The sequence below is a fragment of the Sinohyriopsis cumingii genome, chromosome 3 (genome assembly GCF_028554795.1).
Source record: "Sinohyriopsis cumingii isolate HCF-2022 chromosome 3, ASM2855479v2, whole genome shotgun sequence".
NCBI classification, from domain to species: domain Eukaryota; kingdom Metazoa; phylum Mollusca; class Bivalvia; order Unionida; family Unionidae; genus Sinohyriopsis; species Sinohyriopsis cumingii.
The window spans coordinates 106,500,724-106,518,154 of NC_142963.1; the positions used below are offsets into that span (position 1 = coordinate 106,500,724).

General features: G+C 39.2%; 1 protein-coding gene across 3 annotated transcripts in view; it reads left to right on the forward strand.

The window, feature by feature from the left end:
• Nucleotides 1-17,431, forward strand: part of LOC149803481 (zinc finger protein DPF3-like) — an 81,437-nt gene that overhangs the window by 17,387 nt on the left and 46,619 nt on the right. For all 3 annotated transcript variants that reach the window (XM_089953207.1, XM_089953209.1, XM_089953208.1), the window contains exons 4-6: nucleotides 950-1,158; nucleotides 10,130-10,214; nucleotides 16,431-16,538. In XM_089953207.1, the coding sequence (XP_089809333.1) occupies nucleotides 950-1,158; nucleotides 10,130-10,214; nucleotides 16,431-16,538 (402 nt within the window). The remainder of the gene's footprint in view (nucleotides 1-949; nucleotides 1,159-10,129; nucleotides 10,215-16,430; nucleotides 16,539-17,431) is intronic.

Here is a 17,431-nt window from a genome sequence, read left to right on the forward strand (position 1 = left end):
TTATCCATCATTTCAATGACACAGGCAATAATTCAAATTTTAAAACTCATTTATTAAAGCTAATAACTTTACACAATTTAAGACATACAGATATGCTTTGATACTTCATAAGCTTCGAAAAAGAGGCCATTGTCTATAACTAAAACAGAAGTTGTTTAATTCTTTGATGTGTAAATAAGATCTTTGAAGTTCTTAACTAACTTTGCATCAGACTTTTATATTTTATATGAAAGTTCTCTCATCTTTTACCTCAGAATGGTCTCATACATTTTGTAGTTATTGTCTTGGTAGAGGATAAATTGATTCATCTAGAAAAATGGATAGCTTTTGGGTCAATTCTTTTCACATGAAAGACTGGGAATATAGTTGAAATCATGAAAATATTAAATGGGGAAAAAAAACTTGCAGAACATGTTCCTATTCTTGATTTTAATTCATATATTTCGAGAAAAGATGTCCTCTGTAAATATTTAATTTTGACCATTCTCAGACTTGCATCAGACTGTTATTGTAGAGACTCATGTTACCATCAATTTCAGTAATGAATAGCTTCATAAATTTACAGTTAATGAAGCAGTTATGTATTTTTATTTAGATTTGAAAATTATTCTTAAAAGGACACAACTGTTATTTACTGTTATTATTTGTATTTGAAGTCTACTAGTGCATAAAACATATTTTTCATGACACTGCCTACCCTCTTATTTTTGGCATAATGAAAATGCAAGATCACATTTTTGTACTGTAAGTTTTCATGGAGAACATTTTGTTCTCATTAAATATTTATAACATATTAAACAAAACAATCAGGTGGAAACTATAATGTTCTTATATCTATATTTTTTCCTACCACTGGAAAGAAATAGTTGGAAAAAAAAGAAAACATTTACAGACAATGTGACATGTATTTACTTACTCCAGATAAATGTTGTCCTTTAAATATTATCAGACGTACATCAGATCAGCACGGTGGAGAACCCTGCTCTAATTGGTGGCAGTGAGGAAGGGTCAATGGACTACAAGAGTGAGAGTAGCAAGGATCGCTGGTACGATGACTATGATGAATACCTTGAACCACCCGATGCAGGGGAAATAGTCGATGACAATTCTGATGTCAGTGATTATGAGGAAACTTACATAAAGAAGAAGAAGAAAAAGGTAGATTTCTTTTGTTTAGCTTAGCATTTATTATGTAGCTGATGAGGCCATAAGGTCAAGAGAGCTTATGGCATGGTTGTTTGTTCATCATCAGTCATTTCATCACAAGTGTTTTATTTTACGACTTCTCAAAAACTGTTCAGCTAATTGGCACATAATTTTACAGGGCACATTCTGGCATCAAGACCTGGCAATGTTGTTCAGCATGGATGTTCTTAAAAAATAGTAAAATCTTTCCACAATATTAACCACTGATCAGAATTTGATCAGATTTAACAAAAAGCATCATGGCATGTAGGCCTTATGAATTTGTTCCAGTTATGCTAATCTGTTATCAAATATACTACTGTTAGTGAAAATATATAAAGCATTAAATAAAATTTCTTGAAACTATTTTAGAGAATTTCAATATTTTATGTTTATTACCTTTATATTTTGTTATATATACATTTTGCAGAATTGTAATATCTTAACCTTTTATATTTTATTTTGTAGTATTTTATGTTTACATGACTTTGTTAAGGGTTTATCTTCCAAACATTTTCAAGCAAATTTTCCTTTTTTTACACATTACTTTTATTTACTGCTTTTAATGTGACAAGATGCAGTTAAACATTAATACATACATACATTTACAGAAGGCATCCTTGTGAAAAAAAAATTCAGTTTTATGCAAATAATGCCAATCCACCAACAGATACTGTCAACTATTACTAAAACTAGACAAACCTTTAAGCAACATCTTCTAAAAAGTTGCTCAGTAGAAATTGACCAAATTTAGCAGAAGGCATCCTTGTATGAAGGGTTTTCAGTTTTGTAGAAATGGTACAGATCAGATGTCAAACATGACCACAATTACTAAAAAATGGAAAACATTAAAACCACTGAATGGAATTTGACTAAACTTGACAGCATCTTCTCATGAAGACCTTACAAATTTATACAAAGGATACCAATCTGCCATTAAATAAAATAATATTATACAGGTTAGGGAATTTTTAAAAGGTGAATAATATTATCATACAGGTTAGAGAATTTTTAAAATCTGAATAAATAATATTATCATACAGGTTCGAGAGTTTTTAAAATGTGAATAAATAATCTTATTATACAGGTTAGAGAATTTTTAAATGTGAATAAATAATGTATAGGTTAGAATTTTTAAAGTGTGAATAGATAATATTATAATGTAGGTTAGAAAAGTTCTAAATGTGAATTCTAAATGTGAATAAATAATATCATACAAGTTAGAGAGTTTTTAAATGTGAATAAATAATATTTTGTACATTAGAAAAGTTTAAAATGTGAATAGTTTAAAATGTGAATAAATAATTTCATCATACAGGTTGGAGAATTTTTAATTTATAATTGCACTGTAGTATAAAAACTTGAATATTTCTCATCATTTAATAAGAACAATATGTAATTTAATTCAACTTACCAGTTTAGCTATAAAATGTCTAACTTGGAATAGGCTATATTTTCTTCAGTAGCATGGTGTTATGTAAGATTTAACTTTTTACAAAAGTTTTGAATAAATTCTGAAACATCCAGTATATGAAACAATTTCTTCGTTGAGAAATGAAAGCAAGAACAAATAGTTTTCATTTTCATATACTTCTGCAGCTGAAGATTGCTTCTTTAAAGTGGATAGACTTGTCTGTATTGTGAGACAATACAGAAATAATTCCAACTATAAGTACTATGTTGTGGTGACTTCCACTGTTTGGGAACTCAAGGTAAAATGGGTTCTACTCTGCCAGCACTTTGTGCATGCATCATTGAGTGAACAGAAATCGGTTTCTCCTTCAAATACGTTCCCCAATCACATTAATGTTAGGAATATAAGCCTGCTACCTCTCGAATCTAGCCCTACTAAAAGACGAAAATTCGTCTTTTCAGTCTATCTTATATATACCAAAGGGCAATAACTCTTGCCCCTTACCTCCCTTTGCCACCGCCAGGTATCGCTAGTTTTTAAGCTTCGCTTGTACTGATAACACGTACATTATTCCTCCAAACAATCCAAGCCATCTTAGCGTTAAATTGGACCATCCGAAGTTAAATTTGGATTTATTGCGTTGGACAATCATTCTTCTACAGGTTGTATACATTATTTTAACAATTTTTCTCAAAATTGAGTGACTTTGTCACCCTTATGGATTTCGTTTACTGAAGACCATGTTACACACGCTATCGCGGAACTCGTTAATTAAGAGTTAACGCGACACTGACTAATTTCGCTTACTCTGTTAGTAACGGTTGTGGTAAAAGCGAATTAATACATGCTGAATTAATAATTTGTGCTTTGTTTTCTTTTCTTGTGTCGTTTCAGTAGAAATGTCAACCAAATGCATGAAATGCAAAAAGTTCAAAGCAAAAGAAGACAACCATGACTCTTGTATTGTATGTACCAAGTGTACATCATCTATACCATGCAGCGTGTGTAATACTTGGACAGAGCAAATGTGGGCTGATGTAGTCCAGAAGGCAGCAAAAGGGAGGGATAGACGGAATAAGTTGAAGAAAGATAGCATTGATGTCCTCAGTATACATGCAAAAACAGCCTCCGTTGTGAGCCTTGTGGGGGACATTGGGGTCCCCCCTCCACCTAAAGTTCGTCGTTTGCAACCGTCAGCCACAGTAACATCAGCGGCAATGGAGGGAAATAATGTTGACAGGATACAACAGCCCAACTTTGAACAGATGCGTCGTTTGGTCCAGGAAACGACGATGCAGCTATTGACATCAGGCCAGATATTACCCTTATTTCCCTCGCTTGCTAACACAGCTTTGTCTGACTCTTTGGGGGAATGTTCCCCCAATTTTAGGCTGCCCAGTGGGCGTAAGTCCCCCCGCATGTCCGAGCATGGCCTTCGGGCCTGTAAGTCAGGACGCATGGGGTTTTTACTGGATCCATTGGATCCATTTCTTTATACAACCTCTACGTCACCGGCCGTCCAACTGTCCCAGCATGGAGACCCTATTGGTAAAACGATCCGACCAAACATGACTTACAGGGATTTTAGTGATAAATCCGTCCGTCAAGCTGTACCGCCGGCAACTTACCAATACTATGGCAGAGATTTTAGTGAGAAATCTGTCCGTCCAGCCAGGCCATTGGAGCAGCCGGTACCAGTGATAGCAGGACCGTCGCCAACATTCAGACCGACCACAAGCCAGACAGACCAGGCGGCAGGGCCGGCCGTCCATATGTTCACGGCTTATCCACAAGTTAGTGACAGTGTTAAGGATGACGGAATCGCATCATCTATGCCACCTGGTATGCTCTATCCAGAAATGTAAGCTATTACAGAACACGACTCGGCACACAGTGAGGGTGACGAAACTCATGCAAATCAGCCGTACACAGATCCAACCATGGAGCTGACTGAGTTTGGCTTCAAGGCGGCAGTGGAAGAAATTTATAGGGTGTTGGCAATTACAGAATGCCCTCCACCTCCTTCCGACACTCAAGACTACAAAGTTAAGGTGTCTGTAGATCTTGACTGGGAGGAAGAGACGCCGTCCTTCCGGCTCCTTCCCCAGTCGGCAAAAATTAAGGAGATCAACGATCGTCTATCAGGACGAATAGGTGATCTGGGGAATACTAAGGTGTTCTTTTCAGAAAGCCAAATACCAGCGATGTTCTCGGGTCGCTGGTACAAAACTCATTCAGATGCCTTCAGTACAGATCTTCCGGCCCTGGACAAAAATATGGCAGCAGTTCACATGTCCTCTCCACTGTTTTACAAAGTGGACAAAAATTTGTTCCATGCCACGTCAAAGCTAGTGAGGAACGTAGTCGCTACGTCTTCAATGTTAGACTTGGCTTCATTAGCCAATTTCCGACTCAAAGAAAAATCTGACAATGACCACACTTGGGAAGCGACGGCCCGGATTGCTAGAGTTATTAACAGGGTAGCTCACCATTCCATGGCTAATGCATTGACTGCTTCTGCCAATTTAGACCTGATACGACATGACGCATGTCTGCGGTCCATGTCGCTCAAGCCCCATCATACTCTGGCATTACGAATGACACCGTTTTGGTCGCCTTTACTCTTTGGAGGAAAAATTGAAGCAGTTCGGAAGCAGGCAGCTCAGCAACTGCCCCTCCAACTCGCCGCCCAGCCCTCACAGGCCTTTATAAAAAATCAGCCCCTGCCACAGCAGAGGGATGATTGGCGGACCAGGGACAAGGGATCCTTACAATCAAATGTGCAGTATAGATCCCAACCCAATGCCAGGAGACAACAGTCTAATCAAGCTAGGAGGCAACCATACAGAGGTGGTAAGAAACAAAGTTTCTCCGTCTTCAAGCCTCCTAACTCTAAAAATTGACATACCCTCTCCACCACCCGCGGACAGCCTACCTGTGGGTGGTTGCCTCCTGCAATTTCAGGACCACTGGACCACCTTTTTTCCTCAGAACGATTGGGTGATCCAGATCATTTCGGAGGGACTTCGGATTTCATTTATCCAACCCCCTCCCCTGTCCTCCTCTCCCCTCTTCACGGACGTACCATCCGATCGGGAGAAGGATACCTTTCTACAACAGGAGATACGGTCACTCATAGAAAAACGGGCGGTGGAGATTGTGAAAAACCCGCAATCGCCGGGGTTTTATTCCAGGCTGTTTCTTATCCAGGGGGCAAACGGCAAGTTGAGGCCGATCATCGACCTAAGTCGCCTCAACCAATACATTTTACCACCGAAATTCAAGATGGAAACGGCGAGATCAATCCATCTTTTCATCCAGCGGGACGAGTGTGCGGTCAGTCTAGATATGACCGACGCATATTTTCATGTCCCTATCCACCCCGCATCACGGAAATTTCTCCGATTCACTTACCGCAACGCGGTTTATCAGTTCCAGGTCCTACCCTTTGGCCTCAACATCAGCCCTTGGGCTTTTACCAAGGTTATGGATTGCATCGTCACCCTGTTCTGCTCGACTTCGTCTACAGGGATGGCAGTGTACTTGGACGACTTCCTACAGAAACATATGGTAAGTTCTATTCTGTTCAAAGGCAGAAACGATCTTTTAGCACAATTAGATCATCTAGGCTTTCTGGTGAACTGGAAAAAGTCCGATCTCCGTCCATCTCAGCGTTTTGTCCATCTGGGTATGGAGTTTCTCACCGATCTGAATCTGGTACGACTTCCTTGCGCTCGCGTGGGATCCGGATCATCGAACTCGTCGAGTCCGTTTCCAACAGGACGTGGATTTCAGCGAGAGAATTCTTGCAACTCCTCGGATTATTCAATGCGGCGGCGGACTTGATCCCGCTTGGCCGTCTTTTTATGCGTCCCTTACAAATGACGTTAATGGCACAATGGCGCCCCTTTTCAAGTCCCATCAATCAAACAATAATGATCACGCATTAGATACGATCATTCCTGAGTCAGTGGCACAACCCAGGTTGGCTGTCCACGGGGATTCCTCTGGAGATGCCCCAAGCGGAGATAACGGTATGTACCGACGCCAGTACCTACAGTTGGGGTGCCCACCTGTTGCCAGACTTCGCTACAGTCAGCAGCACGTGGGAGCCAGAGGAGAGGTCTCTCCACATCAACCTTTTAGAAATGAGGGCTGTCATCAATGCCTTTCATTTCTGGAAGGATCACCTCTCAGGAAAAACTGTCCTCATTATGTCAGACAACTCTGGGGTGGTGACTTACTTCCTCAAACAAGGGGGCACCAAATCACCAGACCTGTGCATTCTGATCTGGCAGTTTCTACGTTGGTGCAACAACCTCCACATCAACGTACAAATCAGACACATTGCCAGCAGACTCAGTGTCTTGGCCGACACTCTATCCAGGAAAGGTCGAATCATTCACATGGAATGGTCACTCCATCAATCAGTCTTTCTTCAGATTTGCACACTTTGGGGGCGTCCGATGATCGATCTTTTTGCAACAAGGTGGAATCGCAAGTTGCCCACCTTCATCTCTCCGGTTCCAGACCCAGAAGCTTGGGCTGTGGACGCTCTGTCAATCAGCTGGGAGGGGTTGTGGACATTCGCCGACCCTCCCACGGTTTTGATACCAAAAATAATCAAGAGGTAAAAGGGGTCAGAACTGTCGGATGATTCTGATTGCCCCTCTCAGATGGAACAAGTCCTGGGTTACCGATCTACTCGATCTAGCGATAGATCTACCCAGGAAGATTCCAACCAGCCCAAATCTTCTCAAACAATCGCGGTCATGGGTGTTCCACCCCTGCCCGGATCGTCGTCTTCTTCACGCTTGGCTCTTGTCCGGGTAGCCTTGCGAGACAAACAATTTAAACCTTCGATTGTGGAGAGAATCTCAAGAGCAAGAAGGAAAGTGGCGTGTTTTCAGGGACTGGTGCCATATCGATAACATCGTCCCTTTGAGTGTCTCAATCCCTCAACTGGCCGACTTTTTTCTCTGGCTTTTCGAGGAGAAACAATTGGCCCCAATTACTATCAAAGGCTACCACTCCATGATATCAGACACATTCCGCCATCATGGTAGATCTGATATTGGGCATAACAAAGATCTATCAGATCTTCTAGCCAATTTTGATTAAAATCGACCAAAATCCCTCGCCCTGTTTCCAAAATGGAATCTGTCCTGGGTTTTAACATGGCTCAATTCAGACAAATTTGAACCTTTAGCCCACACTTCTTTAAAGCTACTATCATACAAAACATGTTTCTTGATAGCCTTAGCTTCAGCATGCAGGGTGAGTGAGTTGCATGCCCTTTCCAGTGACCCGAACTTTCTTCAGTTCAGATCAGATGGTTCAGTGGTCCTCCTGACGCAGCCAGGCTTTTTAGCCAAAAATAGGTTACCATCCATTGGCAATCAAAGAATTGTCATTCGCTCGCTCTCTTCCATAGATAAATCAAGAGCAGCAGCCATGCAAGATCCTGTTCGTGCACTCAAGCACTATTTAAAATGCACAGAGGCGTGTCGGGACACACGTAAGCGCCTCTTTCTTCCAGTCAGCTGGTAAACGGGATATCACCCCTCAAGCCCTTGCTTCATGGCTGAAGTGGGTTATACGCTCAGCGTACTCTGAGGTCTCACAAGATCAGAGTCGCCTCATGAAGATTACGGCTCATGAGATTAGAGCAATCTCGGCGAGCCTGGCATTCGAACGCAATGTTTCGATCCGAGATATAATAGAAGCTGTTGGCTGGCATGCAGAGTCAACCTTCTCCAGTTTTTATCTCAGAGATTTGGCTTCTCAGAGGCAAACCTTGAATCTGGTAGGTCCTGTGTTGGCAGCCCAGATGACCACCAGACCCATTTAAAACAATCAGCACAGCCTATCAGCTTCGCTGGATTCGCCAGTGAAATTTCGTAGGTAAGAAGATTTCAATAACTATCTTCTTAACCGTATATAGGGGTCACACATCACGTGACCCTAGGCTGTGTTGCTGATGAAATTAGGAGAACAGGTTATCGTTCAAATGGGGAATCCAGCCATCATTCCCTAGAAGGTACCCGGGGTGGAGGTAGGATGCTCAGCATTCCCTCCTCCTATTACTTATTCTCCTAACGTTAATGTGATCGGGGAACGTACTTGAAGGAGAAAGCAAATTTTTAGTAAATTATGTTTCTCCGAGAATACTTACCCGATCACATTACTTAAAAACCCTCCCAACCACCCCGCTATGCGAGCATCCTGGTATAATATATATCGCTCAGCTTAAAAACTAGCAACACCTGGCGGTGGCAAGGGGAGGTAAGGGGCAAGAGTTATTGCCCTTTGGTCTATATAAGATAGACCGAAAAGACGAATTTTCGTCTTTTAGTAGGGCTGGATTCGAGAGGTAGCAGGCTTATATTCCTAACGTTAATGTGATCGGGTAAGTATTCTCGGAGAAACATAATTTACTAAAAATTTGCTATTTCAGAATTGCCATGGTTAGAAATAATATACTTCACTGTACACAGCAATGAAACCCATCTACATTTTTGTTCATGTATAATGCTTATGCTTGTACTCACAATTCTAGGACAGTTATATGAGTGACTACAGACGTTAGATTTGAACTTGGTAAAAACTTTACTGTATTTGCTAATTAAAGCAATGCATAAAAGACTAACAAAAACAAAAGAACATTAAAATATCAGAAGTGTGACATTCAGCAGAAGAAATATAGGAAGACTGATATGTCCCAGATTTTGTTAGATTTTGGCGGGGACAAAAGATTCCAGATTTTATGTTTTGGGTTTGTAACATGTATGCACCTGGATCATCAAATAAGGTAGGATGCAGTTTCCCTTTCGGGTTCTTCAGGTTGGACAAAAGCCACTTTTGACAGCAAAATTGCTTAGTGGTTGAGCAGTAATTACAATAAATGGCTGTTTGTATTCTTTTTTATGATCAGAACAATTACAAATGCATGAATTCATCCATTTTTAAAGCAGGACTGCATCATGTAGAAAGAAAGCAATTGATATAATTATAGTTTTTATTTGTTTAACAAAAATCACTTAAGGTTGTGTAAATGAACTTGCAAAAGGACATTTGCATTATCATGGCAGCAGGGTGCACTTTCAGGGACATCATATTCTGTCATGGTAGCAGTGTGCACTGTAAAGAGGGCATGTTGCATCTCTAGGTCATGTCTTGCAAGGGATAATACCATGCTTGGAAGAATGACTTATAAAAAGCATTAATTTCCTATTGTATTTAATGTTTTAATAACTTACTGTCTTATTATTTAATTGAAGTTTAAAACAAAGATTATTAGACACAGTTGTCAGACTTTACTCAAATATGACACACTATTTTACATTTGTCAGTCAGTGATAAATGCTTTTCTTAACTTAAAAATGAAGAGTATTAAGAGGACAGTCCCATCATGCCTTGTTTTTTGTTTTTTTGTTGTTGTGCTGTTTCAGAGCTTTCTGGAATGCTATGTGTATTCCAGTCTAAATTTTTGTCATTGATTTATATTTGGATGTCTAAATATCCATTCAGGGTGGTGGTCGTGGAAGAAAAAAGAACAGTGAGAAAGAGAAAGAGAAAGCACATGCTGATGAAGACAAGCCATATGCCTGTGAAGGTATTTTATTGGTGGATGGTTTTAAGTCATTTCTACTTATTTGTTAGAAGAGTTGAAAGGGAAAGATATATTTGAGGTTTAAGTTAACAGAGGTAGGGCCATACTTAAACCATCTTTTGTTTGCTGTCCTCCAACCAATCCATGCAACTGACTTTTTTTTCATGGTTTCGGGAAATGTTTAGTTGGGCATGCCATGATGGAAGTGACATGGTGATCACTTGGGTGTCTGTTTGCATTTTCATCCATGCTTACATCCTTCCACGCCATAAATAACGATCAATGTTGGAGTTTTTAAAATTATGCTCATTGTTCGAGTGTTTTTACTTTTTTACCTAAAACTAAACAGGCTTAACGAATGTTGAGTCTTATATTTGCCCATAAATGCCAGTGTTGAATGTGTAAATTTATTTAAAAAGGCATGGGAAAAATAGATACATATACATATCAAATAAACAAACTTCTTGTTTGGAGGACACAAAAGAAAACCTGTTTTAAGGAAGACCTTAAAAAAGTACTCAAAATATAGGCTATGCATTGAGTATATAGCTGGGATAAACTAATAAGGGATAATAAAAAGAGAAAATATAAATTGTGTTAATTGGTGGTAGGGAAAATTACAAGAAAAATATGATTTAAATCTGGTGATGGAGATATGACAGGCATCAATATAACTTCAAGTTCTGACAATTGGAATTCATGGTCCACTTATTTTTAGTAACATATCACATAAAATGCATCTCATAAACTGAAAATAATTTCATTAATTAGATTTTAGGCAAGATAGCATCTTCTTCACGTTCATAGGTATTACAGAGAGGCTAATTCCTCATGGAAAACTTTAAACCTAGGATTTCCCTGTCAAATTTATTGCATCATCACATTGACATAAGGAATTACTTTTTGCTACCTCCAGAATCTTGCATTTCCACCTTCCAGAAAGATGAAAAACACTTTTCCTCACACACACACACACATATATATTTATATAAAAGACATGATTTTTCTCCATTTTAAAGCAGAATTCTGCTTTTCTCCTGACTTGAATCAGATTTTCCTTGATATAGTCCGTTTTTTGTATTATCTCCGATCCAGATTTTTAAAAATGGTCTGTCTGCTCCCATTCTGCAACGACCCTTATAAATTATTTGTTCCATATATTAGTTAGCACATGACTCTCATATAGAGTATTTTGATTGGTCGAAGGTTTAAATTGATCCAATGAATCTTTGTGTAATGGAAACTGATGGCAATGGAAAGAAGAAGCATGCTTGCAAAACATGGCATCCGGAGTTGTTGAGAGAGACCTTGAAACAAAAAGTTTAAATTTTTAAAAATGTATGGAAATGGGAATGGCTGGATGGAAAAGTTGACAGAAATTTAGTTGGTCAGTTTATAAGAAATCTGAACGCAAGAGGACTGGCATTTTGTGACCTGTGCAATAAAGATCTGAATTAGGGTAATTGCAGTTTGAAGAGTTTGGAACAGCACCTAAAAAAGAAGCTGCATATGGAAAAATTGAAGTTCAGAAGGCATCTGGAAAAAGTGCAGTTAATTACTGTAAGAAGAAAGATATATTGCATGAGAGAACAGATGTAGCCCTCTCACAGAATATGCACACTACATGTCGCCAATGCAAGCACCAGCTTGAAAGCAAAAGAGGCACTCATTAAAAAGGAAAAGAAACGATTGCACATTGAGCTAAAAAAGTCAGTGGGGACAAAAAGGAAGGCTAAAGAAATCTTTGCCAAAGCCACAAAATGAGCTCTGCTGGCTTATCAACAGGTTGTGTCCATTGGAAGATAAAGACAAGTGAATCTATGGGATTATTTGTACATAGGTGATGTACTTGGGTGTTTATTTTACAGATTTGTTATGAAAAGGGAGAAGTATAATATATTTGCTGCAAAAATTATTGTGACTTAATTACGATGGGAACACTAACATGCACGTGAAATAACTTCAGCATCAATAGTATTGGAGAACAAATTCATGTGACTATAAATATTGTGAAATTATTGAAGTGAAGTTGAACATTTTCGGTAAGTTTATTAGTTTTCAAATGATTATTTTGGTTTATTTTATGATCATAAGTTGCACCAGGAGCAGTTTTTTTATGTGTAAAATGCATTTTTGGCCAGGGGCCTTTTGACCCCAGGATCGAGTACACTGCCCCTTGAGACCCTGTTAAGGGAGAACCCCCTAATAGCCCTTAAAATTTTTTTTTTATGGAAGACCAAAATCATGTCATATATATATATATATATATATATATATATATATATATATATATATATATATATATATATATATATATATATATATATATAAAGTGGAGTAATTCTTATAGATTACCTCTCCTTATTCTTGCTATGTGAACAGTTTAGATTCCTAGACCTTCTTCCAGTCTGTGCATGGATCGCGAAATGTTGAAGCCAATCATTTGGAATTATTTCCCTGACTTTGCCAGCCAGCCCAGCTAGCAAGTCATTCATCAATTGCTGTACTCCATCCTGGCTGCCAACCAACCAGTCCGGCCATCTGGAAAACTTGTTTTAAGATTTAAGTACCTTGATTGAATTTTCCTATGGTGATTTTTTTTTTCTTCTTTTAATCAGCAAACCATCATGTCCAGTGGGCCATTAAACCATCCAGCCAGTAATATCAGTGCTTCCTGTATATGGTGAACTGGCATCACATCTTAGGCTGCTCAGTCATCAGGCCCAGCTGACTGCACTGGACTGGCATTCCACAAACAGACCCCAATCTATGCTAGATGCAGTGTAGCTGGCTTTACCAGTATACCCAACTGGCAGAACTCAGGATACTCATGGTGATGACTCTGCTTCATCATTGCCTTATGACATGATGTATCTTTAGATGCAGAGTGTACAGGACGAGGACATTACTGCCACAGATAAAGGTGAAGATGCTGATTTACCAGTCCATTCTGATCCTTCTGTGGAGAGAATCAAATATAGTAAAGGCGACAATTGAGATGTAGAATCTTGCTGCCTTCAAAATGCCCTCTGGCAGCAGTTAGTACCTATTATATGGTCAAGGACTTGGTGGACACTGATGCTGATGAGGAACATCTGTCCTTCAGAATAATGCTACAATCATCAGAAATTGTTGAAATTACTTTGTCAGAGAAGATTCTTGACCCCAGTAATTCTATACTCTTTTTCTATTTTGGTTACCTGCCTCGTTTCAAGTGTACAGATACAAATCATATTCTGATGTTTACTAGATGGGTTTTCCAAGTTTGGATAAGGATATAACTGCAGTCAGTATGTCTTCACTTTTCTACAAGTCCAAATTTATAAAAGAATGTTTGAGTCTCCTCCCTTCTTGACCTGGCTTCTTTAGCAGTTTTTTTTTTGTTTATTGGTGAAGGCTGGAAGTGACCACTCAATGGAAGCAGTTACTTGCATTGCTACGGTCATAAATAGGATGTCTTACCACACTATGGTGAATGCCCTAATGAACTCCTGTAAGCTGGATTTGGTAAGAAGATATGCACTTCAGCATTCTTCATCTCAACCCCTATCATTAAGTTCCCCAGGCTTATTTGGTGTTAGTATTGAGGTCAGAAAGCAGGCAACACAGGAGTTGCCCCAGTAACTTTCTGTACAGTCTCCTATTTTTGAATAATGCCATGAAGGGTTACAGATGTCCATATGCTTTATACTCCAGGCCAAAATTGGGGACCATAAATGAGTTTATGTCCCCCAAGCCTCATGTTAGCCGATAATCACTTGTTGTTCGTCCCATCTGCTGCCAGCCCTCCAATGGGTGACAGACTTTCTTCTTGTTGCCATTCTTGGATGGAGTTAAAGTATTTCACAAAATCAATTGGGTCATAGGAGAGTCTGTAAATTTCATTCAACCAGCCCCCTCCACCATTGTCATCCCCCAATGGATAGAGACCCAGAGCAACCCCAAGGAGTCAAACATTCTGTAGTAGGAAATAGAGATTATGCTCTTAAAGTGGGTGGTGATCTTTGGAAAACCAGAATCCCCAGGCTATTTCTTGTCATGAAAGTAAATGGAAAATGGAGACTGGTTATAGGCCTAAGCAAACTCAATCTATTACTACTCCATTCAGGATTGAGATAGCAAGATCCATCTGTCTGTCTGACTGTCCATTGTAATGAATATGCGATCAGTCTTGACCTGTCCAGTAGATATTTTCATATTCCCATTCACACAGTGTCATGCAAATACTTCACTTTGAATTCTGGAAGGTAGATGACCAATTTCATGCCCTTTCATTCGACCACACTCTCTAACCTTTAGCCTTCCTTAAAACATTGGACTGCATCATCTGCCACTACAGCATGTCCTCAGCAGGTGCAACAGTGGTGTACCTGGACAACATGCTACCAAAACGTTTAGTAAGTTCAGTTTTGGTTCAAAATATGAACAACTTTCTTTACCTCATTCACAATTTAGGGTGATTAGTTGATGTCGAGAAGTCAGACCATGTTCCTTTTCAACACATTATTCATCATGGTATGGAAATTTTGACTTGTATAAACCTCATTTGTTCTCCTCACCTGGTCTTTGCATTATACTAAAGAAATACTTCCTTTGGTGTGCCTAACACCACATAAACATACAGGTCTGACATATCCCAGGCAGGCTGAATGTCTTGGCTGACTCGTTATCAAAGAGAGGCCAGATACTTTATGCACAGTGGTCTCTTCTTCCATCAGTCTTCCATCAAGCGTGCATTCTATGGACTGACTGATCATGGATCTGTTTGCTATTGAGGTGGAAACACAAACTGTCCACATTCTTATCCCCATTCCCAGACCTACTAGTATGGGCCGTTGATATATTCTCGATCAGCTGGGGGAAGTATGGGCATGTACCTTCCTTTCAGTTGTCCTAATAATGAAAATAGTTGAGAAAATGAGGGGCAGGAACTTAAAGCTAATTCTAGTTGCCCACTATGCTGTGCAGATGATAGACCAACAACCTCCTCAATCTCACCACTGGGCTGCCAATTAGGATTCTAAACTGTCCTAGATTCATCAAAATTGCTTCTGTACGTTCTTGAAGACAAGGTCTTTTGAACCATTCATATTATATGTAATCCAACAGACATGTACTAAAATTGCCTGACAGCATTCCAACCTGATCTGCAGTAATGTTACTTTATGGAAATGTTTTCAGTGTCTTCAGAATGGGTGGGGGTAGATTCTGTATGTCCTTCATAACACTGGTCATAGATTCATAGTTTTGCTGAATACTTAAAATGTCAAAAGATTTATAATGTACTTGTATCTTGCCCTATGATAACCATTGCCATATGAAATTCAAAATAAACCCGAAGATTATATCATGTTGGGAAAATAAGCAAGAAATATTTCATTTCCAAGGGGGTCATTTCCTCCCACTCTTGCCCACTAATGTGAGCATCTTGTTAATCATATTGCTCAAGTTTCAGCTGGTAACATCCATAATAAAGGTACCTTCCTCAAGGGAATAGGGGAGGTATTCTTTAACAGTTACTCCCCTTTATATTGTATACACACAGAAAGATGGTTTTCATTTTTATGGGAGGGCTGGATTCTGAGGGTAACAAAGCGTAATTATTAATGCTGATGTGGCTAATATTTTCAGAGAATCATAATTTGCTTTTTTTTACAAATTCAGTGTTCAAACTACTAAAACAAATCTTGTAGCACCGCTAGGGTGGCCTAGTGGTTAGAGCCTCTGCCTCAGATGCAGGAGGTTGCGGGTTCGAACTCCAGCCAAATGATGCCAAAGCTTTTAAAAATGGTACTAACAGCTGCCTCGCTAGGTGCTCAGCATTAAGAGGTTAGTGTTAGGACTGGTCAGCCTGGTGTCAGGACAATGTGACTGGGTGGGACATCATGCTACATGTCTCCAGCATGATGCCTTACTGCTAAACATCACTACAAACTGCCACACTGCTGACATCATAGCAATATGACTGAAAAATTGTTAAAGCCACGTTAAAAATCCAAATCACACACAAACACACACATACATACACACACACACAAATCTTGTGCACCGGACTTAGAATTCCTTTTGCCCATCTTAGCCATAGCCACATATTGCAATATTTCAGAAAAGTTTCATTTTGAGAGATTGGACAGATTCTTTTTAGCAGAATGGAGTGTGTGAAACTAATATCATATTGTCATGTTTTATTTATCCTGCACTTTTGCCATCCATCTACAGGGTGTGGGGCACGCTACAAGACCCGTCCTGGGCTGGCATACCATTACACTCACTTTCACAATGGCATGATGGAGGAGGAACCTGAACCACCCTCACCCAAATCCTCAGGTTAGTTCTTATCCTACACCACCAGCTTTCTTACCCTACACCACCAGCTTAATACATTTAGGCTTTGGCCTTGTGACTGGAAAATTGTTTCACATTTAATTGTTGCTTGGATGTGTTATTAACCTATTTATGAAGAAAGGAAAAGGTTTTATAATTAGGATTTGGTTGGACCAAGGTCACTAAAACAGCTAAGTGATGATTTTGCTGAGCCATATTTATTTTCACAAATGCCAAAATATCCAAGAGGTTGTCCATTGGAGGTACTATATTTCTGGTGACAAGTGCCAGAACACTCCAGAGGTTGTCCATTGGCTGAATCTTTCTTCTGGTTGAAAGTGTCAGTACATCTGAACAGTGATTTTTTTAATGAACTATATTTCTGGTTATGAGTGTCAAAACATCTCGGTCTCAGTGGTGAATTTGGTTGAACCTTAGTTCTGGTCACAAGTGCCAAACATATCTGAGCAGTGATTGTGACTGAACTATATTTCTAGATGCAAATGCCAAACACCCCAGACATTGTTCATTGGAAGAATACTGTAGTCTGCAAACAAACACCTCAGATGGTATTATCTAAACTATTGTGCTATTACATATACATTTTTTCCAGTTCAGTATGTAGAACACCACTATTTTCAACAAATGAAAGATGACTGGTTTTAACAGCAAATGGTGAAAAGTCTTTCATTCAAAAGCATCTCTGAATATAATGTGCTTCATTTTGGTTTAAAATCAGAGTTTGCATTAAAAAAATCACTGATATATTCTAAGGCACTTTGATGTTATTATGCTGTTAAGACTTTTGCTGTGATGCCATGTCAATGATGGATTACAGTTTTGGCTGTTTCTTTTACAGAAAGTTTCAAAAAGTATGTTGGAATCAGGATAAGTGT